The 26,065-nt window shown below is 34.4% G+C and overlaps 1 protein-coding gene across 2 annotated transcripts in view; it reads left to right on the forward strand.

Moving 5' to 3' along the window:
- The window catches only part of Tpr (translocated promoter region, nuclear basket protein), a 56,329-nt gene that overhangs the window by 14,274 nt on the left and 15,990 nt on the right, over window positions 1-26,065 (forward strand). For both annotated transcript variants that reach the window (XM_013021793.1, XM_013021792.1), the window contains 26 exons: window positions 1,093-1,319; window positions 1,853-2,016; window positions 2,245-2,378; window positions 2,470-2,618; window positions 3,230-3,392; window positions 4,745-4,879; window positions 5,322-5,462; window positions 6,346-6,511; window positions 7,531-7,697; window positions 8,511-8,663; window positions 9,067-9,183; window positions 10,517-10,720; window positions 10,796-10,980; window positions 11,739-11,886; window positions 12,365-12,502; window positions 12,823-12,954; window positions 13,899-14,029; window positions 15,623-15,833; window positions 17,430-17,573; window positions 18,055-18,253; window positions 18,923-19,128; window positions 19,320-19,381; window positions 19,944-20,152; window positions 22,516-22,788; window positions 23,328-23,476; window positions 24,623-24,706. In XM_013021793.1, the coding sequence (XP_012877247.1) occupies window positions 1,093-1,319; window positions 1,853-2,016; window positions 2,245-2,378; window positions 2,470-2,618; window positions 3,230-3,392; window positions 4,745-4,879; window positions 5,322-5,462; window positions 6,346-6,511; window positions 7,531-7,697; window positions 8,511-8,663; window positions 9,067-9,183; window positions 10,517-10,720; window positions 10,796-10,980; window positions 11,739-11,886; window positions 12,365-12,502; window positions 12,823-12,954; window positions 13,899-14,029; window positions 15,623-15,833; window positions 17,430-17,573; window positions 18,055-18,253; window positions 18,923-19,128; window positions 19,320-19,381; window positions 19,944-20,152; window positions 22,516-22,788; window positions 23,328-23,476; window positions 24,623-24,706 (4,191 nt within the window). The remainder of the gene's footprint in view (window positions 1-1,092; window positions 1,320-1,852; window positions 2,017-2,244; window positions 2,379-2,469; window positions 2,619-3,229; window positions 3,393-4,744; window positions 4,880-5,321; window positions 5,463-6,345; window positions 6,512-7,530; window positions 7,698-8,510; window positions 8,664-9,066; window positions 9,184-10,516; window positions 10,721-10,795; window positions 10,981-11,738; window positions 11,887-12,364; window positions 12,503-12,822; window positions 12,955-13,898; window positions 14,030-15,622; window positions 15,834-17,429; window positions 17,574-18,054; window positions 18,254-18,922; window positions 19,129-19,319; window positions 19,382-19,943; window positions 20,153-22,515; window positions 22,789-23,327; window positions 23,477-24,622; window positions 24,707-26,065) is intronic.

Genomic DNA, 26,065 nt, shown 5'->3' on the forward strand with positions numbered 1-26,065 from the left:
TAGTGCTCTACCGCTTTGAGCCACAGCTCCATTTTTGGATTTTTGGGGGTAGTTAATTGGAGAAAATAGTCTCATGGACTTTCACTTCCCACCTGGGCTCATTTTGAACCACAATCTTTGGATTTCCTCCTCCCGAGTATGATTACAGGCATGAACCACTAGTACCCAACTCCTATTCTTTTTTAAATATCTGAATACATGCATACTTACATAACTGCCATAAGAGTTTACTTTTATTGAAATATTATACTGAATATTTATTCTACCATTTTTTACTTTATTTTGGTTTTTTATTTTTTTTGAGACAAGTTTTTACTATGTACTCCAGGCTGTCCTCCAACTCTCTTCTGCCTCTACTGAATACTGAGAGAGAGTATACGTGTGCACTATTATGCCATGATTTCACATATGGAAATGAAGATGAGAGAAAAACAGTTTGGGGTCAATCAGGCAAAAGTTACTAGCAAGACCCCCTATCTCAACAAACAAGCTAAGTTGATTGTGGTAGAACAAGCCTGTAATCCAGCTACAAGAGAAATGAGGATTGTAGTCTCAGGCTAATTCTGGCCAAAACTACAAGACTTTATCTGAAAAGTTAACTAAAAGGTCAAAAGAGCTAGAAATATGGCTCAAAGTGGTAGAGCATTTGCTAGCAAGCACAAATAGCCTGGGCTAGCTCTGAATTCCTAGGTTGAGGCATACTTTTGCCTCAGCCTACTTAGTACCTTGGACAATAGGCACTTAGCCAGTTTGTAACTCTTTATTTTGGTCGGTCACAAGGCCTGAACTCTGGGCTGGGGCGCTGTCCCTCAGCTCTTCAGCTCAAGACTAGCGCTCTACCACTTGAGCCATAGCTCCACTTCTGGCTTTTTCTGTTTATGTGGTGCTGAGGAATCAAACCCAGGACCTCATGCATACAAGGCAAGCACTTTACCACTGAGCCACCTTCCCAGCCCTGTAACTTTATTTTTAAGATAAGTTCAGTTAAGACAAGTTTGGTATTTTTGTAAGTAATGTTTTCATTTCAGAATTTCCTTCTCTTCCAAATATCAAGGCTAATGTTGTTCTGTAATACTAATATTTTGGTTTTAGATAAGAGTGCTTTTAATGGAACTTGAAGAAGCCAGAGGTAACCACGTAATTCGTGATGAGGAAGTGAGCTCAGCTGACATAAGTAGTTCATCTGAAGTGATATCACAGCATCTAGTGTCCTACAGAAACATTGAAGAGCTTCAGCAACAAAATCAACGTCTGTTATTTGCTCTTAGGGAACTTGGGGAAACAAGAGAAAGGGAAGAACAAGAAACAACTTCATCTAAGTAAGTGATTAATTACGATTATTGAAACTTCTTCATGTGTCCCTAATAGTGCTGGCTACTATGAATTTGGGGATTTAGAAAAAGAAATAGAGCAATAACTCCTCCCCCCAAATAGAAAGATAGTAGAAAATGACCTATATCTGAGAGGATACAGTTGGATGGCATAGACTGCAGTTCAAGAAATAGACCAAGCTTCATGGAGACAGTATGGTATGAGAGGAAGAGAAATGAATTTAACAAAAGAAGACTATTGTTTAGACTGAGTAAGATTGTTTAACTTTGGCAGACTTTTTTTAGATGGTGATATGAGTACATGTAGGACCTGAGTCCTCTATGTGAGGAATTCAAAAAAATCATTCTTAAAAGTATCAGCAGAAGGAAAAAAGGATGAAAACCATGTGCTTAAATGAAAGATAGGCAAGGATGTTTCGATAATTTTTAGTAGTAATTTAATAAAGTCTAATTATGCTTTTGTTTTCAAGTCAACTAACCTTAACAGAGGCTTGTAAATAGGATGACTTCTTGTTCTGCAGAATCAGTGAGCTCCAGCTCAAACTTGAGAGCTCCCTCACTGAACTGGAGCAACTCCGTGAGTCACGACATCATCAGATGCAGCTGGTTGATTCCATAGTTCGTCAGCGTGATATGTACCGTATTTTATTGTCACAAACCACAGGAGTTGACATACCATTACAAGGTAGGTTTTTATATGTTATTTAAGGAAGTGTTTTGGAAATGTATTAAGAAATGAAATCTGATAGGAATAGCCACTAATGACAGTATCAACTGATTGGTATATGTCATCAGTTCTAAAAACATTGCTGAGAATGAAAATTACTGATGAGTATTTATGAAATAGTACATCTTAGAATTAATATTTATTTTGGTTATAAACAGTAAATTACTTTTAATCCTTTTCTTTAAGCTTCAAGCTTAGATGATATTTCTATTGTGTCAACTCCCAAACGTACAACTACGTCACAGAATACTTCTACACCTGCTCCTGTGCCTGTTATTGAATCAACAGAGGCTGTAGAAGCAAAGGCTGCCCTTAAACAGGTAAAAGATCATACCTATTTAAGATCACAGATTATCTTGGAGCACATTTTTAGAGACATAATGTCATCTTCTAATAATATCCAACATTTAGTTGCAGGAAATTTTTGAGAACTATAAAAAGGAAAAAGCTGATAGTGAAAAAGTACAAAATGAGCAACACGAGAAACTTCAGGAACAAGTCACAGATTTGAGATCACAAAACACGAAAATTTCTACCCAACTAGATTTTGCTTCTAAACGGTAAATTTTCTTTTTCAAAACTTAATGAAGTGTATTATACTTCAGTTTTCAAATGATTCAAGTTGAAGGATTAATATGTAGTTGTTTTGCTTTTTTGTGGACCATAATCCATATGAGCAGCCACATGGTTCATTTGTTAATATTGGCTAATATCAACCATTCCTGGGCAGTACTAATGAGTTAAATTCATAAGTTGAGGTTTATATGAAAAATGTTGCTAATAACCCTTTCTGAAATTTTGTTTCTGCATGTCTAAATTCTTTGGAAATGTACCAGAGGATGAATGAAATACAAGTGAATGTTATTGCCTGTTCTGTTGTAGATAGTAGAGAAATGGGTGCTAGATAGTCCTAGGAAGGCTATTTCAGATTTATTTTAATGTTATTTTAGCATTTAAGACAATATTTACACATAGTAGATGATAAGGATATGTTTGTATAATGATAGTAAGCCAAGAGTTACTTCAGTACATCTAGTTCAGCACCCCAAATCAAAATATTTGTGTGTGTGTGTTGCTACCTCATTTTCTAACCTAGAAAATAGGAAAAGGAATTAGACTGTTATGAAACTCCGATAAGGCTGTGTATAAAATTATTTGTCTTTCATACCAGATATGAAATGCTACAAGATAATGTTGAAGGATATCGTCGAGAAATAACATCCCTACAAGAAAGAAATCAGAAACTCACTGCAACAACTCAAAAGCAAGAACAGATCATCAATACAATGACTCAAGACTTGAGAGGAGCAAATGAAAAGTTAGCTGTTGCAGAAGTGAGAACAGTCCCTTAACTTAATACTATTATAATACTGATTGAAATGTCTTAAGTATTTGAGTATTTTGGATAACAGGTCCTTATTACATAGTTTCCATATAACTTACAGTACCTTAATAGGTGGTTGTTCCTATTAAGATTGAGGAGAAAACAATGTTCATAATTGGATTTTATTGGACTAAGATTTTCTTCCAAGACTTCCATTTCTAAATAAATTTAGAAGCCAGCAATCCATTTATAACAAAGACTTAACATATTTTACCTGCCTGCTTCATTTTTAAGATTGAAAATTATAATGTACTGAATTATATTTCTAAATTTTAATTGAACCACAAGTATTTATAATCCATACTACTTATAGATAAATACTGAACTAGCTAATGGTAAAAGGTTATTTCTCCAATCTTACTCTGATCATTGCTTGTAAGCAATGTACATTTGTCCCCCATCTTACCTGTGAGAAAAATATCTAAGAGCTACTAAGTAATTTGTCTGTTTTTGAAGTCATAAACAATAGATTGACTAAGACTTAAATCTAGGTTTCTAGTTATATTGGCTGCGTTCTTTTCATCATTATGTTGTTCTGACCATAGTGGGAAATGAACAGCAATATTTTTCAGGCTGATATTAATATGAATACTCATATGTAAATGTGAATTCCTTGTGACTGTTAATTTCCAAATGAAAATGCCTCTTCCATGTCCCCTGAGGTTAGACTATACTCTTTTTTTTGGGGGGGGGGTCCAGTTGTGGGCCTGAACTCTGGGCCTGGGCCCTGTCCCTCAGCTCTTCAGCTCAAGACTAGCTATCTACCACTTGAGCCCTAGCACTACTTCCGGCTTTTTTTTTTTTCTGCTTATGTGGTGCTAAGGAATCAAACCCAGGGCCTCATGCATGCAAGGCAAGCATTCTACCACTGAGCCACCTTCCCAGCCCCCAGAATATACTCTTTATAGAAGGAGAATAAAATTAATTACATGAGTTATCACTTAACATGGGAATAAAAACCTTAATTAGATCTGTTACTTAATAGTATGCTTATATAACTGTAGCATAGTTACACAGGCTTATATATGCTATTTCAGATTTTTGTTGCCATTGTTTTGAGGTCTGGTTTGTGAAAACAAAGTAACTGAATATTTGTGGTATTTGAAATATTTTTCATTTAATCTATTAATATTCGCAATAACATTTATTAACGCATATACCTTAGAGTGTGATAAATCTTTACATGATGAGGTATAGGCTCTAAACGATGTAATGCATTACATAATGAAATATGATCTTTATAATTGTATTATGTTTAATATGATGTTTTCCAACATTTTTTCTTTTTCTTGCATCCATAAGGTAAGAGCAGAAAATTTGAAGAAGGAAAAGGAAATGCTTAAATTGTCAGAAGTCCGTCTTTCTCAGCAAAGGGAGTCTTTGTTAGCTGAACAAAGGGGGCAAAACTTGCTGCTGACTAATCTGCAAACAATTCAGGTAATCTAAAACTGTGGAGGAAAAGTTTTACATATTCTCCATTTTCTTAATTGGAAATTTGATCTGCTACTTCTGTTACTCTTTGAATAATAATCATTGAATGTGTTTATTAAACATTTTAAATAAAATTTAACAAGAGAATTTATTGAAATCTTACAGTTAACACATTTGAACCTCAGTCCTATTTATTGCACTGTTGATGTGATTGGTAAATTGATTATTCCTAAGACTAGGGAAATCTAATGAATGATATAATGTGTTTTCTTCTTTCCTATTTGGTTAAATAGAGTTTTAATATAAAAAGTGGTTAAAATACTTGTTAAATATCCTAGATCGTAATTTCTTCACATGTGGTGGTGATCCTGTAATTCTATATTCAAATTTTTTTCCTTTGAATTGCCTTTTTTTAAAACTCAAACATAGTATTTTCTCTTTTTCTTAGGGAATATTAGAGCGATCTGAAACAGAAACCAAACAAAGGCTTAGTACCCAGATAGAAAAACTGGAAAATGAAATCTCTCATCTAAAGAAGAAGTTGGAAAATGAGGTGGAACAAAGACACACACTTACTAGGAATCTAGATGTGAGTCTGTTGGATTTTGCATATCTATAGCTTCCTAATCTGGAATAGGAACACATTGCCATTCAAGTTAAAAAGTCATTTTTTTTAAACTTGTTTTAAACTAAATATTTCTTGGCTTGTATGCCTAGGATTCCTCATTGTTTTATGCAGCTGTTTTTTTAAAAAAAATTAATTTTAGTATTCTTGATCTTTGTTCCTGTGGGAAGTTAGGTTCTCGTGTGTGTGTGTGTGTGTGTGTGTGTGTGTGTGTGTGTGTGTGTGTGTGTGTGTGTGTGTGTGTGTGTGTGTGTGTGTGTGTGTAAGTGAACCCAGAGCAATGCTTACTTAGTTAGAACTAATTATTCCCCACTAATGAGAAAGTACCAATTTCAAGTGAACTATACCTTTCTCAATATGTCTGCTAGGAATAGGTATTGTTGCTGACTTTCTCAGGGTTGGGCATTCTTCATTCTAAGCCTTTTGGATAATTCCTGTGTAGGAAATCTCACAAGCATGCACTGATCACTAGTCTAATATTCAAGGGCTCCCTTTTACTTATTCTAGTGTTCTGTATCTGTACAGCTGCTTTACTCTGATACTCTAGTTTTAAGACCTTGAGCTACTTCAATAGCTACTTCAGGACTCTTATTCAGTATTTGTTTTCGATTTCCTATTCCTGTGACAGATACTAGAAACTTAGTTTGTAAAGTAGGACAGAACCATTTCAGAGATAATAGTTGTATCATTTGTTTTGTCTATGTGGGTATTTGGGATAGTAATATAAATCTTTTTCTGTACCTTTGGCTCAGAGTTCTTAAGGATCTTGAGAAAGCAAACTTCAATCTCTAGTTATATAGGAAAGTAAGGATAATCTTCATAGGTTTAATGTATTTTTTTCTTACAGGTTCAACTTCTAGATACAAAGAGACAGCTAGACACAGAGATAAGCCTTCATCTTAACACAAAAGAGCTATTGAAAAATGCTCAAAAAGAAATTGCAACATCTAAACAGCAGATCAGTAGTATGGAAGCCCAACTTGCTTCTCAGTCTGCACAAAGAACTGGTAAAGGTAAATAGACTTGTATGTATAATTTTAACTAAATAAAATGTAGGTACTTTTAGGTTTATAGCTTGTCATAAGTCAGTACCCTTTCTCTTAATTAATAGACAGTGGTTAAGCTCACTTTTATTCTGTATAATAAGACTCAGTTCAGAGCAGAAACTAATAAATTTGGGAAACTGCAAGATTCAAAATGATTCTACATAGCAAGTGACCCTAAAGTACATTTTCTGTTTTCAGTATACTAGAAATGTGTGTGTGTGTTTTGTTACACATGAAACCCAGAGCCTTACACATAGTAGGCAAGCTCATTACAGTATTACAGTGATTTATAACCTCACCCTGAAATCATTTGTTGATGTTTCAAAATGGTTTATTTTGCATGAAGATAACAGTTGAATTTATGATTCGTCCTCTTTTGGCATGAGCTTATTCTTTAAAACTATTAAGGTGCAGTTAAAGAACTTAATTGATTTCATTGGACTCCTTTAAAGCAGTATTCTACTCTTTGCTTATTAATAGCCTCATATTTCATTAGCATTTGCTGTCCTTTGTACACATAACTACCCACTAATATTTTCTTACTGCTATCAGATGACAAAAGAAATATTTTCAGCTTTCAGTTTTCCTTTTCCATGCATTTTAGATAAATCCAAGAATAAGGCTAACTGCAGGCTTATCGTTTTTTGTTGTTTTTTTTTTAAGAATGAGAGTTATTGAACCCTGTCATGCACAGATATGTTAGATGTGCACAGTAACACTGGGCTGTACCCCTCTCTCCATTAAATATTTTAGTATTTTATAATACATTTTCAAGTAGTAAATTAGGAAATAACAGCAGGTCTCTAATATTTGCATTTTTATCAAGGAAGTGCTAAATGAAAAATAATAACTTTTTATATTCAACATGGATCAAAATATACCTGAATAGTTAAGTACTTGCATGTTCAAACTAATTCTAATTGCATATTAGTCATCTCTAGTACTATTGTAGTACTATTGATTTTATAGAGGAATTATGCCTTTAGGTCAGCCGAATGACAAAGAAGATATGGATGATCTACTGAGTCAACTAAGGCAGGCTGAAGAACAGGTAAATGACTTAAAGGAGAGACTCAAAACAAGTACCAGTAATGTGGAACAGTATCGAGCAATGGTTACTAACTTAGAAGAATCACTGAACAAAGAAAAACAGGTATGTATGAATCTGAAAATTCAGATCACTATATTAACTTTAAAAAAAAATTTTAAACACTGTTACTAGTTAAACTGACATTATTGCCTATATAATTTGCAAAAGTTCGTAAGTCTCAATTAAAAGACACAAAATTTATAAAGCAAAGGAGAGAGTAATTATTTTAGGAAAATAGCAAATCAGATGTTGATAAAGACATGTAGGGAGAGTTGGCAGTTAAGCACAGCTTTGAAGGAAGGAATTGTTTAGAAAATCAGAGATAAAAGAAAAATATTACATGTTTGACGAAGATAGAAAGGATTTGTGTGCTGACAGTGTAGCTGGATTATTGAATGTGTGAAGTGAAATATTGAGAGAAAAAGTTAGTAGAGAAACAGATATAGAAGGCTTTGAATATTATGTTGCGAAGTATTCTGTAGGCTTATTTGGAATTAACATTTTCTAACTTCATTATTTTATCTTTGCAAAAATAATTGTGTGGCTTGGAAGAGAGAAAGTTGATTATCAGTACCCTAGGGCAGTGCTTATCAGTGTGTGAGAAAAATACCTTTCAGTGATACATTAGACATGTGGTAAATATATGGACAGTGGCAAAGAAGAAAAATTAGAAAGTTTGTTACAAAATAACAGTGCAAGTTGAGAGGTAAATTGTGTTTGCAAATTTCTGTTATGTATTTGTTTTAGTCTCTATTTTGTGGAGTCTCTGGGTTTTAGGCCAACTTTACTTTAAAAAAATACATTTCAAATTTAGATTTAGAGGAAGTAATGACAAAAATGTGTATGTCATTTTTTATTATCATTTGTAATATAAAGGTAACAGAGGAAGTACGTAAGAACATTGAAGTACGCTTAAAAGAATCAGCTGAATTTCAGACACAGTTGGAGAAGAAGTTAATGGAAGTAGAAAAGGATAAACAAGAACTTCAAGATGACAAGAGAAAAGCTATAGAAAGCATGGAACAACAGGTAAATTGGTTCCTGGCCATAATAATCTTCATAGCTTTGTGTTACACAGAAAAAATGAATCTTTGTTTAACTGTAGTTATCATTTAGTTCATCACAGGAGAAATTGAACATAGAGCTAGTTTTGTTTCATATGTTCTATTCATCTAAATGTGTCCTTTTGAAATTTGAGCTCACTTTACAAAATTAGATAGAACTACAATTTAAAATCTTTTGTAAACAGTAAGAAGTGAATATGTAATTACTAAACTTGATGTAGATTATTTCACCTTATAACTTCATTTTGGCAACAGTCCTTGGGGCTAATTGGATCAAAATATTTTTCTTCCATATTTTCAAGTTTTAGTTAATTCTGATTTTAATCTTGGTATTTGTTGTTGTTGTTATTGTTGTTGTTGTTTTTTAGTTAACTGAGTTGAAGAAAACACTTTCTAGTGTTCAAAGTGAAGTACAGGAAGCTCTTCAGAGAGCAAGTGAGGCTCTCAGTAATGAACAACAAGCTCGACGTGACTGCCAGGAACAAGTAAGTGTTGTTCTCATAATCCATTTTTGAGAAACAAGTATTGAGCCTAGAGAATGATTCTTGATAGATGATAGACCTTATAAAAGTGCTAGCATATTGTTAATTCTTGTCCAACTTGGATTAGGTTAAAAAAAACAGTAAATAGTGCATTCTCCATTAGCCAAATGGTCTTGACAAATGGAAAGAAAGAAAAACAGGAACTTGGTGTCATTTGTGAACTTTCATTATGCAGTCCTTCACTTTATCTAATGGTATAGACAATATACTTAAGGTAGATTCCATTGAAAAAAATGCTTGTAAAAAAATATACTTTAATATATTGGTCAGCTTGCACAGAGTTCTGTACAAATTATTTTATAAAACTTGAAAAGCTAAAACCTGAATGTTATGGTATATACCACTATATAACAAAGCTTTTTACAGTGTTCTCATGAACAAAGAATTATAAAACCTAATTTAGGAAAATGAGAGTCATTAAAATGTTAGAATTAGAGAATAAATTATGGATATAGTTAATATTCTCATGTTTAATTCAGTTGCTATGTTAATAGTTTTTCATTTGGTTATCATTTAATTGTATGTAATATGTAAATACATTACTTTGAAAATGAGAAGAAAAGTCTCGAAAGTAAATTAGCAGGGAGTTGGGAGGAACCAGTAGCGCACACCTGTAATCCTAACTACTCAGGAAACTGAGATCTGAGGACCACAGTTCATAGCCAGTCTGCATAGAAAAGTCACTGAGAGTCATCTCCAATTAACGACCAAAAAGCTGTAAGTGGAAATGGGGCTTACATGGAGCCTTGAGCAGAAAAATCTCAGGAATAACACCCAGGCCCTGAGTCAAATCCCAGGAGTGGCCAGACAAGTTAAATAAACCAAAATGACTATAAAACAACAAAGCATTGTAAATAAAAATCAAGTAATGTACATGTTGAACCCTAGCCTGTCGTGCTCCACAGTCTTATTTTTTGAGTACCAGTACTCAGAAGTTCCTTACCTAGGGATGTTCAGCTCAAAGATATATGCAAATTCTACAAGTTGCAGAACATTACTGTTTACGTCTTTCTGATTATTAATCTTGTATTTACACTTTACTTGTTATCTGCAAGTTTATAAGTATATTTTACATAACTTACATTTAATTTTTACAACATTTGTTCCAAATGGCTACATTTTAACAGTTTTTAAAAATAATTTTAGTAAGCAGATTCATCAGTTTGGTATGTTTAGTTTATCTTCATTTTTCTTAACTATACTGTCTTAAGCTACTACCTACTAGCTTCATGGATTTATTCATCTTTTGTGTTAATGGGGTACTAATTTCTTGCAGGCTAAAATAGCTGTAGAAGCACAAAACAAGTATGAGAGAGAATTGATGCTACATGCTGCTGATGTTGAAGCTCTGCAAGCTGCCAAGGAACAAGTTTCAAAAATGGCATCAATCCGTCAGCATTTGGAAGAAACAACTCAGAAAGCAGAATCACAATTAGTGGAGTGTAAAGCATCTTGGGAAGAAAGAGAGAGAATGTTAAAGGTATTACTGTAAGTAACAGTAGAATGTTCTGCAGATTTGAAAAATAGCTGCTACCACAGACTCTTGGTTTTACAGGATGAAGTTTCCAAATGTGTGTCTCGCTGTGAAGATTTAGAGAAACAAAATAGACTACTTCATGACCAGATTGAAAAATTAAGTGATAAGGTAGTTGCCTCCATGAAGGAAGGTGTACAAGGTTCATTAAATGTGTCACTCAGTGAAGAAGGAAAATCTCAAGAACAAATTTTAGAAATTCTCAGGTAAGTAAAATGCATTCTTAATATTTTATGACTATGATATAATACTATGAAACATACAGATGCAAAAGAAAGCTGTAAATAATTTCAATATAAAGCTCAGCGTTTATTGGCCAATACCACTACTAATTGATTCGTGTTTACTTTTGACATTTAAATACACTAGATAAGTGATGATAAAGTTGAGTACGATAGAACTTATGCTAGTTCTCTTGAGAAATTAAATGACAAATACGGTGGTGCATGCACTTGGGTCCCAAACCCTAAATACACAATGAAATACATGCTGAGGAGGCAGGGTTGTGATTTTAAGACCAAACTGGGCTATGGTGTGAAACCCTATCTCAAAGAAAAGAAAGGGAGAGGAAAAAAAGAAAAGGTAAGAATAGACCATGCACTTTTTCTTAGGCTCTACCAATTGATTTGTAATTCCAGACCTCCATTTTATTGGTTATTTTAGAATACAGAGTCTAGCAAATTTACTGACCAAACTGGTCTTGAACTATTAACACAGCTTCTTTAGTAGCTAAGATTGCAGGCTTAATTAAGTCACTGGTGTTGTGCTTATTGACACATTGTTTATAAAGCCATATCTTTATGAAATAAAAAGTTTACATCCTATTACTGGCGGAAACATTCAAAAATTGCTTATCAAAATGAATGATGGGGAGGATAATCTTAAAAACTATCAAACTTTTTAAACATTGTATGTTAGCTTTTTATACTTCAGATAAAACCTTAACATATGTGTGTTCCTGTAGATTTATACGACGAGAAAAAGAAATTGCTGAAACTCGTTTTGAGGTGGCTCAGGTTGAGAGTCTGCGTTACCGACAAAGGGTAGAACTTTTAGAAAGAGAGCTGCAGGAATTGCAGGATAGCCTAAATGCTGAAAGGGAGAAGGTCCAGGTATGTACATAAACTAACAAAGCAGTTAAATGAAAAGCAGCTTACTTATATTCCTACTATTTAACATAGTAGAAACTTTAATTTGAAATAAGTATTCTTCCTAAACTTGAAAATTTATTAAGCATTTGTTAATACAGTAAACTAGTTGTGTGAAAGCTCTATACCCACACTTCCTTTTCTTAAAGTTCTAGCTGTATGTGTCCCTGCTCTTAGTTTGTCGATAATATTTGGAAAATAAGAATCACATGAGCTTTGCATGTGAAACATTTAGAACTTTGGCGAGTTATAATAGATTCCATCCATCTTATCACAGTTGTCTTTCTGTAAATAAATGATAAGTTGATACTGCTACAGACTGTTTTTCAGCAAAGGAGCAAAGACTAGTCAAAACTGGCAACCAATGAAAGGAAAAGTGCTACAGTGAAATGTATGGTTATGCTACTAGATGCTGGTGTATTCATTTATTTGAAATCTACAGGTAACTGCAAAAACAATGGCTCAACAGGAAGAATTAATGAAGAAAACTGAAACAATGAATGTACTTATAGAGACCAATAAGATGCTCAGAGAAGAAAAGGAGAGGCTAGAACAGGATCTACAGCAGATGCAAGCAAAGGTTTCTATCTTCATCAAGAGTATTAAGAATTATCTTGCTGGGACTGGGAAGATGGCTCAATGGTAGAGCGCTTGCCTTGCATGCATGAGGCCCTGGGTTTGATTTCTCAGTACCACATAAGCAAAAAGAAAAAAGCCAGAAGTGGTGCTGGAGCTAAAGTGGTAGAGTGCTAGCCTTCAGCTGAAGAGCTGAGGGACAGCGCCCAGGCCCAGAGTTCAGGCCCCACGACTGGACCCCAAAAAAAAAATTATCTTGCTGTTTTTCTTATTTATAAATATTTTTTATACTGGTTGTTAAAAAGAAGTGTTGACACTTTTCAGGTGAGGAAGCTGGAATTAGATATTTTACCCTTACAAGAAGCAAATGCTGAACTGAGTGAGAAAAGTGGTATGTTGCAGGCAGAGAAGAAGTTATTAGAAGAGGATGTCAAGCGTTGGAAAGCACGTAACCAGGTAAATGAAGTCAAAGCCCTTCAAAAACATGGGTAAAGATTATAGGGTAAAGTTTAGAGATAAGAAAATTACTTGAACCAGTGAAAATTACAATTTATCAATGGAAGTCAAAATATGTGGCCTAAACATATGAGATATAAAAATTATAACTCAGTTGTTTAAAAAAGTTTCAAGTACATATTGTACACTAAGTTATTTAGTTCTCATAACAAAGGCATATGCTTTCACTTTAACTTTAAAATACTTTTAGATGGGCGCTGGTGGCTCACCCCTGTAATCCTAGCTACTTAGGAGTATGAGATCTGAAAACCGAGGTTCAAACCCAGCCCTGGCAGGAAGTGAGACTCTCATCTCCAATAAAAACCACTAGAAATCCAGAAGTGGTACAGTGGCCCAAGTGGTAGAAAGCTTGAAGAGTGCAAGGACAGCACCCAAGCCCAGAGTTCAAGCCCCACGACCGACCAAAAAATAAAAATAAAATACTTTTAGACATGAAAACAGTAATTTATATATAGTTTTACTAACTTCAAGAAAATTTGCTCACTAGAGAGATTTGTTCACTAGGTAGATGAAAATGTGTAGTATAGTGTAGTTAGGAGGTCCACACAGAAGGCTGAAACACTCTTAGATATGACTTGTGACAGTACCTAACCAGTCTGAGCCAGTTCTTCCTATTGTAAATGAAGATGTAAGACCAGTGTTCATATGACAAAAATTAATAAGTATAAAGCAGCTTCTTTGGCAGTACTCTAGAATTGTGACCATATTATTTACTTAATAAATTAGGTTTTACAATTTTAAAGACCTTTCAGTCTCAGTTTTATTATGCAAATGATCAGTTCAAGAAGGAAATATGAGCTGCCCAAATCTAGATGCAGTTGAATTGTAAAGCATGTTCGTTTCAGATAACCTAAAAAACTAAGTGTGCTCTTTTGCTATTGAAGCATCTAGTAAATCAACAGAAAGATCCAGATACAGAAGAGTATCGGAAGCTTCTTTCTGAAAAGGAAGTTCATACTAAGCGTATCCAACAGCTGACTGAAGAACTTGGGCGACTTAAAGCTGAAATTGCAAGGTAAATGGGGGAAAAAAGCCCTGAATCATTTACAATAAACAAGTCTTAAGTTCATTTTGACTTTTTTTTATGTGATTCTTCAAGTGCTTCCTGGTTGAGAAAATGCCTACTCCCTTACATGTGTCTTTTCTATCTTTTACTGAGGAATGTAGTAGGCACCATTATGCTTTCTTAAATGAATTTTTCTCTATACTGTCTAAATTTGAAGTTAAATCTATTTTTTTAGAAAAAACATTTTTGCGACAGGTTTTTTAATTTTGCTGTTGGTTGTATTTATGAATCTATAAAGGAAGGATATTTTTTTTAATGAAGTTAGAATGAAATAAATATACCTCCTTTAATGGTAAGATGTTAAGGCCGGGCACTGGTTCCCTAAGCTTGTAATCCTAGCTACTCAGGAGGCTGAGATCTGAGATCACGGTTCAAAGCCAGCCTGGCAGGAAAGTCCCTGAAACTCTTATCTCCAATAAACCACTCAGAAAAACCAGAAGTGCACTGTAGCTCAAGTGGTAGAGCACTCGCCTTGAGCTGAAGAGCTGAGGGACAGCACCCAAGCTCATATTTTAAGACCCACAACTAACAAAAAAAAAAAGATGTTAAATATTAAAACTAATGTTCCTGTTTTGCCTTTAAATTTTAGTGTCATTTATTCACATGATATCCTAATCCTCCCATTTTTGCCACAGTATTGGGTATTGAATTCAAGACCTGCTTGCTGCATGGATTTTTGCTTTTAGCTTTTTTCACCTAAGGTCTTATACTAACTTCACCTGAACTTGTCATGAGTCATGATCCTCCTACCTTACCTTAGCTTCCTGAGAGGCTGAGATTTAGGCATATACCACTATACCTAGCAGCAGTCCCCTTTTTATTTTTATTTTTCTAATTTTTTTTAGTAGTCCCCTTTTATGTAATGCTTACAGCTTTAAATTTTTATTATACATTGTCTTTACTAATAATAGTACTCTGGCTTGTTGAATAACAGAGATGTTGCTTCTCAAAGCTAAATAAAGTAAGATTCAACAGGCTTGACTTCCTAAGGTTTATCAGAATAGATGGTTAAACCCTACTGTTAATTCAAATCATCTGATTGAGGTGAGTTATTATACACTATCTAGCTATATAGCCCACCAATGAAATTTAGCTTATTTTTGTATAGCATAAACAGTAAGACTGCTTTTTTTGCCTTTCCAAAACTTGTTATGCCCATAAGGCCATATGGCCTGCTAAGTCTAACATATTTACTATATTTTATATCAAAAGACTAATCATACCTAATAGAATAAAGAGTATAGTTTCTGTTTTCCAGCAGATCTGAATTAAAATCTGGGTATCATCATATGGTTACTTCATAAAACTGTGTGTGTTACATAAAACACTTGTAGCTCAGTTTTTGTCCACTGAATAATGTAAGCTTATGTAATAAATGTTTGTAGAGGGCTGTAAATTCATAAGGTAAATAATGTGTGGGAATGGGATTTTTAATTCAAAAGGTATTATTAAATAACAGGATAAACTTCCATATTAAATTGTTTTAAAATTTGGTCTCAAATATTTAGTCTTTTTAAGATACCTTTCCTGTGTTTTTTGAAGATCAAATGCATCTTTGACTAACAACCAGAACTTAATACAGAGTCTTAAGGAAGATTTAAATAAAGTAAAAACTGAAAAGGAAGCCATTCAGAAGGATTTAGATTCCAAAATAATTGAAATCCAAGAAAAGGCCAAAACTATCACTCAAGTCAAGAAAATTGGACGCAGATACAAAACTCAGTATGAAGAACTCAAAGCACAACAGGATAAGGTAGTTGATGAACTCTTCTTTTAAAAATGCACATACATGGGCTGGGAAGGTGGCTCAGTGATAGAACACTTACCTTGTATGCATGAGGCCCTGGGTTCAATTCCTCAGCACCACATAAGCAAAAAGAAAAAAGCTGGGGCCTGGGAAGGTGGCTCAGTGGAAGAGCACTTGCCTTGCATGCCTGAGACCCTGGGTTCAATTCCTCAGCACCACATAAGCAAAAAGAAAAAAAAAAAAAGCCAGAAGTGGCGCTGTGGCTCAAGTGGTAGAGCGCTAGCCTTGAGCTGAAGAGCTGAGGGACAGCACCCAGGCCCAGAGTTCAGGCCCCACAACTGGACCCAAAAACTAAATAAATAAATTTAAAAAAAATAAAAAGCCAGAAATGGCACTGTGGCTCAAGTGGTAGAGCGCTAGCCTTGAGCTGAAGAGTTGAGGGACAGCACCCGGGCCCAGAGTTCAGGCCCCATGACCGGACCCAAAAAAATTTTTTTAAATAAAAAAAAAATGCACATAGAGATACGTATATAAGGGTGAATATTTCTGAAATCTCTTTATAATTTTGAATATTGTTCATTTTTATGTCCTAAGCTCAAACTTTAGCCTACAGTAATCTGCAGTCTTATACCATTAATTTTCACATGACTAGAAAATGTATTATAAACTCAAAAGTTTGTTTTAGTAAATTCTTGGCAATTTAGTTGCTATTTTAATTCTTTGCAAATTTTATATATCCAAATTTCATATATCAAAAAACTATAGTTTGAAGTGGCGCTGTAGCTCAAGTGGTAGAGCACTCGCCTTGAGCTGAAGAGCTGAGGGACAGCGCCCAGGCCCAGAGTTCAAGCCCCACGACCGACAAGAAAAAAAACAAACAAACTATAGTTTGTATGATTAACCAGGCTTTGTATAATCTTTAGCAATTTCTCTGTATGTTTGCTATTTGTGACAGTGCCAGGGTTTGAACTGGCATCCTTGCATGCTTATTCAGCTTTCTTGTTAATGGCTGGCACTCTGCCACTTACGCCATGACTCCAGACCAAATTTTTTTATTTCTTAATTTTTTTAGTGGTACTTGAGTGTGAACTGACCATCTTGCATCCATTCATTTTAGTTGTTCCCAGCTGTTCTCTACTATATGAGCAATGTACCTTTAACTCAGCTTTTTTTTTTTTTTTTTTTTGGTCAGTTGTGGGGCTTGAACTCTGGGCCTGGGTGCTGTCCTTGAGCTCTTCAGCTCAAGGCTAGTGCTCTACCACTTGAACCACAGCACCACTTCCTAGCTGAGCTTTTTACTGGTTACTTTGAAAATGTAGTCTTGGACTTTTCTCTCCAAGCTGACTTCCAGTCTTAGCTACTCAGTAATTCTAAGTAGCTAGAATATAGGTTTAAGCCGCCTGTGCCAAGCCATCTTTAGTATGCCACCACTTTTAGTGTTGACCAACGAAAACCATATATTCTTACGTAATCTTTTATACTTGATTTCATTATCGATAAAAGATTATTATAGCAATTCTGCAATACATCATCATTTGACTTGCAGTCTAATATTCACTTGTATGTAAAAACAATAAGTATATTACTATAATTTACTCTGAGGTCATGGAGTCTTCGGCTCAGTCGTCTGGAGACCATCAGGACCAGCATGTCTCAGTTCAGGAAATGCAAGAGCTCAAAGATAATCTCAGCCAAGCTGAATCAAAGACAAAATCTCTCGAGAATCAATTAGAGAATCTGCAAAAGGTAGGAGTGAAAACAATAAAAAGTGTATTCCCTAATTCTTATTTTCCTTTATACCCCCAAGAAATTTGAGTTCTCACTGAAACACACATATAAGTGTGTGGATGTTTGTATATATACATGTGTATATTTGTACATACCTTTTTACTTTGAATGGATCCATGTTTATAATGAATAGCTAAATTTCAAGTGTCACTTCCACTTAATTGATTTGATTGCCATTTTTAAATCCTCACAGTTAATGGAAAGAAATCAAAGTAACAAGTAATACATTGTAAATCTATAGCAAGAGTGAGAAAACTTTTTCGACCAGGGTCATTTGTCGATGTATAGTATCATTTGAGCCACACAGAATTATTAGTAGAGGCAGCTGACAAGAAACATGATTTCATAGGCCTTATGTAGTCTCCAGGCTGTATGTTTACCACTCTTGACCTATAGTTTGTACTGACTTAAATGATGTATCCTATTTTTCCTTTGAAAGACATTGTCTGAAAAAGAGACAGAAGGAAGAAATCTACAGGAACAAACTGTGCAACTTCAATCTGAACTTTCACGACTCCGTCAGGACCTTCAAGATAGAACCACACAGGAGGAACAACTCCGACATCAGATAACTGAAAAGGAAGAAAAAACTAGAAAGGCTATTGTAGCAGCAAAATCAAAAATTGCACATTTAGCTAGTAAGTTTCTGTATGGGTTAATATTTGAACTAGGTACTGAAAATTGATAGTGTGATTTAGGCTTAAAATTAAAAGAAGAAAGAAAAGTAAACATGTGACCCTTGTGTATGTGTTCTGTTAGGCTTATATATTGGACACATCATAGAGCAATTTTGTTCAAACAGTGAATATGTCTGATAAATTTATGATGTCTTTATGCTGGCAGATAATCAAACAATACATGGTACTATAAATTTTCTACTTAATCTGTACCCTCTCCAGCTTTATGACAGATCTCGTAAGTCTGAACCGTGCTGCTTAGACAACCTTCTATAAACTAGACAGTGTTATATCTTACCAGTCCATCGATTTTTTTTGTGTTCCACTTGGGGGTTGTGGAGTCCTGAACCTTCCAGCAGAGTATTAAGCAATATCCTTGAAAGGCCTAATATTGCGGGGTTCCATGACCTTAGTCATTCAGCTTTGCTTAAATTTTTGTGCTATCTAGAAGTTCAAGATTTTTATGCTGAAATGCATTTTATATTAGAGTAATAAGCTAAACATGGATAATCTTAGAACTTTGCTCACTGAGGTGTATAGTATGTCAGCATGCTAAAGTATAGCTTCGGAATGAAGTATATAAACATTTCTGATGTTTGACGATAATAGTATCACATGGTTACTTTTTAGGTATAAAAGACCAGCTAACCAAAGAAAATGAGGAGCTTAAGCAAAGAAATGGAGCATTAGATCAGCAGAAAGATGAACTCGATGTTCGTATGACGGCTCTTAAGTCCCAATATGAAGGTCGAATCAGTCGATTGGAGAGAGAACTCAGGGAGCATCAAGAGAGACACTTAGAGCAGAGAGATGAGCCTCAAGAACCTACTAGTAAGGTGATTAGCTAATTCTGCTTGAATGACAGATTCTTTTCCATTAAAGTGTCTGGCAATTTAGGAGCCAGCATCAGAATAAATTTTGCCTAAAATTCCAGAATACAGAAAATTGACAAGAGTAAAATATTTGGTTCTGTTTAATGAAATCTTGAGTGGAGTAAGAACAAAACTCACTAGCTTTCTCTTTATAGGTCCCAGAACAGCAGCGACAGATTACATTGAAAACTACTCAAGCTTCTGGTGAAAGAGGAATGTGAGTTTTGATTGTTTCATAATCTTCTTTTCTTAACTAAAGTTTAGGGAAGATCTAGTGATCTTGGTGCTCAATCAGTATTTTTTGAATATATACTAAAGAGATATATCTGCAAAATTGTCTCTTCATCTTTTAGTCAATGACTGGTTTCAAAGACACACTACTACTGACTTTGTAATATTATAAAATATAAGTATAGAAGTCTGAGTTTAACATAGATTCAGCCATTCTACACTAGGATGTATTTCCATCCACATTGCCTACTTTCAGACATTATCTGCAGTTTTTACTCAAATTGAAAACATTTTTAATAAGAGTTTTGAAATGGTAAATGAAAAGTATCATTCTACACTGTCTTTTAAAAAATAATAATAATCTCCCAAATGTATATAAAACAGTGATAGAAAAAAATAATAAGGTCTGAACTATATTTAGTCCATAATTGCTGAACACGCACTTTAGGAAATGATGTACCTGTTTTTTATATAGTATGTAAATCTTATAAGAAATATTTATAATAAGTTCTATGAATACCTTATTCCTTTATTTTCCCCTCTGCAAGAGCCAGCACATCAGATCCACCAACAGCCAATATCAAGCCAACTCCTGTTGTTTCTACTCCAAGTAAAGTGACAGCTGCAGCTATGGCTGGGAATAAGTCAACACCCAGGGCCAGTATCCGACCAATGGTCACACCTGCAACAGTCACCAATCCAACAACTACCCCAACAGCAACGGTGATGCCCACAACACAAGTAGAATCACAAGAAGGTTAGTAAAGGATCATAAATCTACTTGGCCTGGCCGTTTACTCAGATTTATTTTTAGAAGATGACAGAATCATGTAGGATAAAGCATTTAAAGCCAGTTATCATAGTAAAAGTTAATATTTTGGAATATATACCTTTCAAGATACTTACACTTACTTCCTTTCACTTTTGCCATATTAAGAAACAAACTCAGCCTCCTGTGTGCTAGTCAAGCCTTTATACCACTGAGCTATGTTCCCAACCTCTCCCTTTTTAAATATTACAAGACAGTCCTGCTAATTCACCTGAGTTCCAACTCCAACTTTCTGCCTTAGCATCCTGAATAGCTAAGAGTATAAGCATCTACTGCCATACTTGATCACGATGTTTAACAATTCAACATATTTCCTCCTCTCTTCTACTTTCTTTTTAAGCTAAAGAAGAGGGAAAATACATCTCTATAAATACATGGTATGCTTTTATACAACTAAAATATTCACTTCTGATGGCTAAAGAATATAATAGGAAAAAAATAGTGATTAATTTAACACGTTTTTATTGAAATTATCTGAACTCATTTTCTTCTCTTTAAACTTATAAACTTTATAGCTCACAGATTTTTTTTTTCCAGGTTTGGGCCTTCAACTCAGGGACTGGACACTGTCCTTGAGCTTCTTTTTTCTCAAGGCTACTGCTCTATCACTTGAGCCACAGCGCCACTTCAGGTTTTTTCTGTGTATGTGGTACTGAGGAATTGAGCCCAGGCTTCATGCATGCTAGGCAAGCACTCTACCACTAAGCCACATTCTTAGCCCAGTTTATAGAATTTTATAAATACCACTTTTACTTTCCTAGATTGACTTCCTCAGGTTCATGAATCTATTTTTATTAATCTTTTTTCACAATCCCAAAACATGTCTAGTAAGTTTGCAAGATATGTATTTCTGTAAGAAATTCTGTTAGAATTCAGAAAACATTACAAGTGCTTTGAAGTATATAATATAAATGCCATGAAAATACAAAATATTTTAGCTATATTTACTTGATTGCACATTAAATGTTTTGTTTTATATTTTTTGGGGTCTTGGTTTTTTTGTTCTAGGGTTTTTGTTTGTTCATTTTTTATTTATTCGCATATTGCGAGGGATGAAACCCAGGACCTTGCATATGCTAGGCCAACACTCTACCCTAAACTGTATATCTCTCACTCCAAACGTATTTGTGTTAAAGTGATACTAATGAAAAATACCCAATTTGACTTTGAGCTCCTAAATTTCTTTCAATTTGTTTGGTTTTAATTTAAATGGAACAATAGATAGAAAAATCGTTTTTTTAATCTTATTGTAAAGTAATGTACAGAAGGGTCAAAGTTATATGAGTTAATGAGTACATTTTTTTTAACAGTGTTACCTCCTCCCTCATTTTCTCCCACTTACACTCGAACTCCCCTCTCCCACATGTCATAAAATTCATTTCCAATATAATGTCTAGTGAGTATCACCATTGCATTGGTTCATACTTTGTCCCAATCTTTATGATTTCCCTTCCCATCCCCAAATCAGATAAACTTATATACAAGTCAGTGGGTATGAAAATCAAAAACAGTGTCAACAGGAAATAAACCAAAGAGGGAAAAAAATGAAAAAGGAAATAACTGTAAATAGTACACTAATAAAATCTCATGTATCCATTTCTGAAGAGTTCATTTTGTTAAGCATCATTTTATATGGTCATATGCACATAGGTATTGAGCCATTGTGATCCTCTGCTAAGAATATCCTAGACATATTCTAGTTATTACAGATGAGGGAAATGATGCAGCCTGTGTTTCTTTGCATCTGGCTTACTTCACTTAATATAATTTTTCCAAGTCTTTACATTTCCTTACGAATGGGGCAAAGTCATTTTTTCTAATGGAAGCATAGAATTCCATTTTGAATATATACCACATTTTCTTGATCCATTCATCTATTGAGGACATCTGGATTACTACCATATTTTAGCTTTGGTAAATAGTACTGCAGTGAACGTGGTTGTGCTAGAAGTTTTAGTGTGGATTTGTTTGTGGTCATCTGGGTAAATGTCCAAGAGTGGGATTGCTGATTCATAGAGGGGCTTTATGTTGAGTCTTCTGAGGGAATGCCATACTGCTTTCCAGAATGGTTGAAGAATCTAGATACTTATTTATTTTGCCAACAAATTACTGCATGCTATTTTATCATCACATAAGTAACACAAAAGTACATAATACCTCTTCGCTTAGCCAGTAGTATTTACATAGAAACACAAAAATGTGAATATGCCGTAGAATAGACAAAGGTAAGTCCAGCTCAGGTAAGACTGGATTGCTTGCTTACATTAAATACTATTGTTACTGTTTTTTAGCTATGCAGTCAGAGGGGCCTGTGGACCATGTTCCAGTTTTTGGAAGTACAAGTGGATCTGTTCGTTCAACTAGTCCTAATGTCCAGCCTTCCATTTCTCAGCCCATTTTAACTGTTCAGCAACAAACACAGGCAACAGCTTTTGTGCAACCTACTCAACAGAGTCATGCTCAGATTGAGCCTGTAAACCAAGAACTATCCCCAAACGTAGTTGAGGTTGTCCAGAGTTCACCTGTTGAGCGGCCTTCTACTTCCACAGCAGTGTTTGGCACTGGTAAGTTTTAATTTTTGAATTAAGTTAGAGCAGACCCATGGATCTTAATTTCTTAGACTCAGCACATATCCTGAGTGTTCTTGTAAATACTTGTTTTTACCTGATAGGATAAGGAACGACTATATTCCTAACATCTCATGTTTACAATTGGCCCATTGTTTTTGTTATTAAGTAAAAGAAACAAACCCAAACCTTATATGTAGCTTAATGTAGATAGCTCTTGGGCAGTGTTTCACTTAAGAAGTTCTGGATTATAAAAAAAAAGTCTTATATAAACTTTATAAATAGTTGAGTATCAGTACAATCAGTAAATCAATATAGCTAAAAAGTTGGCTGACTTTATTAGCAAGTTAGATTAGCATTAGTTAAGTTGAAGCTTCAGTTGTCATTTGTTTATTCATACATTAGCCAGAACCAGTTATGTTGATAGGCATTGATACAAGACCTGAATGTTTATATTCTTGTTCATGCAGTGTAAATACTGTATGCAGATTTATTCTTATTGTGTAATTTGAGACTTAAATTACATAATTTCAAAGTTTCAGCTACCCCAAGTTCCTCTGTGCCCAAGCGTACCCGTGAAGAGGAAGAAGATAGCACCATAGAAGCATCAGACCAGGTCTCTGATGACACAGTAGAAATGCCTCTTTCAAAGAAATTGAAAACAGTTGCACCTGTAGGAACTGAGGTGGGTATGAAATTCTTTTATTTACTTTTACCCTTATCAATAAAGTTAAAATATTCTAATAGATGAAAAAATTAACCTTTTGTGGTCATAATGTATAATGTGAAAAACTCACATTGAAATAGTTTTTTTTAACTAACTGACCTGCTATTGTTACTGTTGCCAAAGGTATTCTATATTCTTTGACTAAATCTATTACCATTCAGTTAAAAAGAAAAAAACACAAAAAATGTAAATTGAATTCCATTTCAAAGGCTTTTTTTTTAATTTCAAGAATAAAGAAATTTATATTCTTGTTGACATTTTGCACTCTTAATCTACTTTTTAGTTAAGGTTAAGATAAATTAGGAGTGCACAACAATCCTAGACAGATATAAAAAAGATCTCAGTTCGAGGCCAGCCTTGGGTGGGGAGAGGGGCAGGAGGTGTTAAGGGACCCTGTTTCAAAGAATAAGACAGATGTCATGACTCACACCTATAATTCCAGCTATACAAGAAGAATAGATAGAATTATCATCTGAGGCCAACCCAGGCAAAATCATAAAAAATAATTCAAACAGAGGGGCTGGGGACATGTCTCAAGTGATAGAGTACTAGACTAATAAGCATGAAATCCTAATTTCAAACTTGAGTACCACAAAAAAACAAAAGAAAAATGATTAGTCAAAATTTGTTCTTTTTGTTAGGACTATTCTATAAGTTCAATTTTATATCAAATTTTGTTTCCCTTTGTTAATTACCACTTATAAGTCAAATATCTTGAAAAAGTGGTTATATTTTATAAATAAAAAACATTTCTAACATAGCTTCACAAAATTGCAGATTTTGAGGGTTTATTAAGAATTAAGAATTGGGCCAAGTGCCGATGGCTCACGCCTGTAATTCTACTCAGGAGGCTGAGATCTGAGGATAGTGGTTCAAAGCCAACCCAGGCAGGAAAGTCCATGAAGCTCTTATCTCCAGTAAACCACCAGAAAACTGGAAGTGGCGCTGTAGTTCAAGTGGTAGAGTGCTAGCCTTGAGCTGAAGAGCTGAGGGACAGCATTCAGGCCCAGAGTTCAAGCCCCATGACCGACAAAAAAAAATTAAGAATTAGCAGAACAGGTGACTAATATTAAAATGGTTGGTAAATTGTATATCATGATTCAGGAAGAAGTTATGGCAGAAGAAAGTACTGATGGAGAGGTAGAGACTCAAGTATACAACCAGGATTCTCAAGATTCCATTGGAGAAGTAAGTAAAAACAAAGTAATCTATTGTTGTGACAAATTGAAACAATTAAACTTTTAAAAATGTCTTTATATTCAATAAAATATTACTGGAATTAACCAGTACTCTTTCTGCTTTTCTTTCTGTGTATGTACTGTGCTCCAAATTCATATTAAAGAATGTTTTCATATATAGCCAAGATCCTTCAGATTGATGAGTTATGAATAAACAGCCACTATTTTAAAATTATTTCAAAGAACAGGAATGCTAGGGGAGTCTTACTGGACCATAATGCCACATTTCATGGTCTTTCTTTGTTTCCCATTCAGCATTAACATAATTCATAAGATACACTCTATTTGTACACTTACATTTTGATTCTCATTGAGGCTTCTGCAGAACAATTTGACAAAGGGAAAGAGAATGTAAAGCATGGGGTTCCCTTCTTAGCTTCCCAACTTAAAAGCTGTATGACTAACTGTAAGCTTGTTATCAACTCTTTAGTTGCTTTACTTTTAGAGCTCTATAACACTTAGACATTATACAGTTCCTAAAACAGTGTCTGCCTCTTAACTTTACAGTATTACTATTCTCATTCTTTTGCCCCTTATGAGAATGCAAAAGATAACTAACTTTATAATGTCCAAGTGTTCTAAGAAGTATACTGGGTAACTTTGGATAAACATAATAGGTGAAAAAACTAATACCCAGATAAGTAATGGATCTAGGTTAACACAGCATTGGAGCTGGGATTTGAACCCAGCCAGTGTAGTTCTGAGGTGTCCTCTTCAGCTTGAAAAAGTACTTTCTGTCTGGATAACCTTCATGATCTTTTCGTTGTGATTTTAACTATGTAAATTGCTCAGAAGCAGTCACAGATTACAAGCAGATTTTAGCTTTTGAGATGCATTAGTTTTCCAAAAACACCTAACTAAACCCTTGGCTGTGCAGGTCTAAAAAGGACATTACTTTATCTTTCTGAGAAGTATGTCTAAAGGATAGAAAAATTATTTGAAATAAGACATGGGTTTCTGTTTAATTGCCAGATTTGGTTAAGTTATGCCCATATTTTCTCAAGGAATTTTTTTTTGAGATTATGTATGACTCAAAAGTATCATTTAACTTTCCATTGTATGTTGCTTTTTCCTTTAGCTGAACAAATCACTTTAGGAAAGTTTTATTATGCCTTGACTTATTTTGATTCCCATTATGGCTTAGTTCAAAAGACTTGCTGGCTTATATGGAAGAGAAAAAATGTTATTGCATGTTTAAGCCAAAATCCATCTTTAATAGCAAGTAACAGAACTTAAGTTAAACAGCATATTTCGGTAACAAAACAGAATTGTGGAAATAAAATAGTTATTTTAATGTTTGATGGAAGTT

This window comes from Dipodomys ordii, unplaced genomic scaffold, assembly GCF_000151885.1.
Source record: "Dipodomys ordii isolate 6190 unplaced genomic scaffold, Dord_2.0 Scaffold57, whole genome shotgun sequence".
Taxonomy (NCBI): Eukaryota; Metazoa; Chordata; class Mammalia; order Rodentia; family Heteromyidae; genus Dipodomys; species Dipodomys ordii.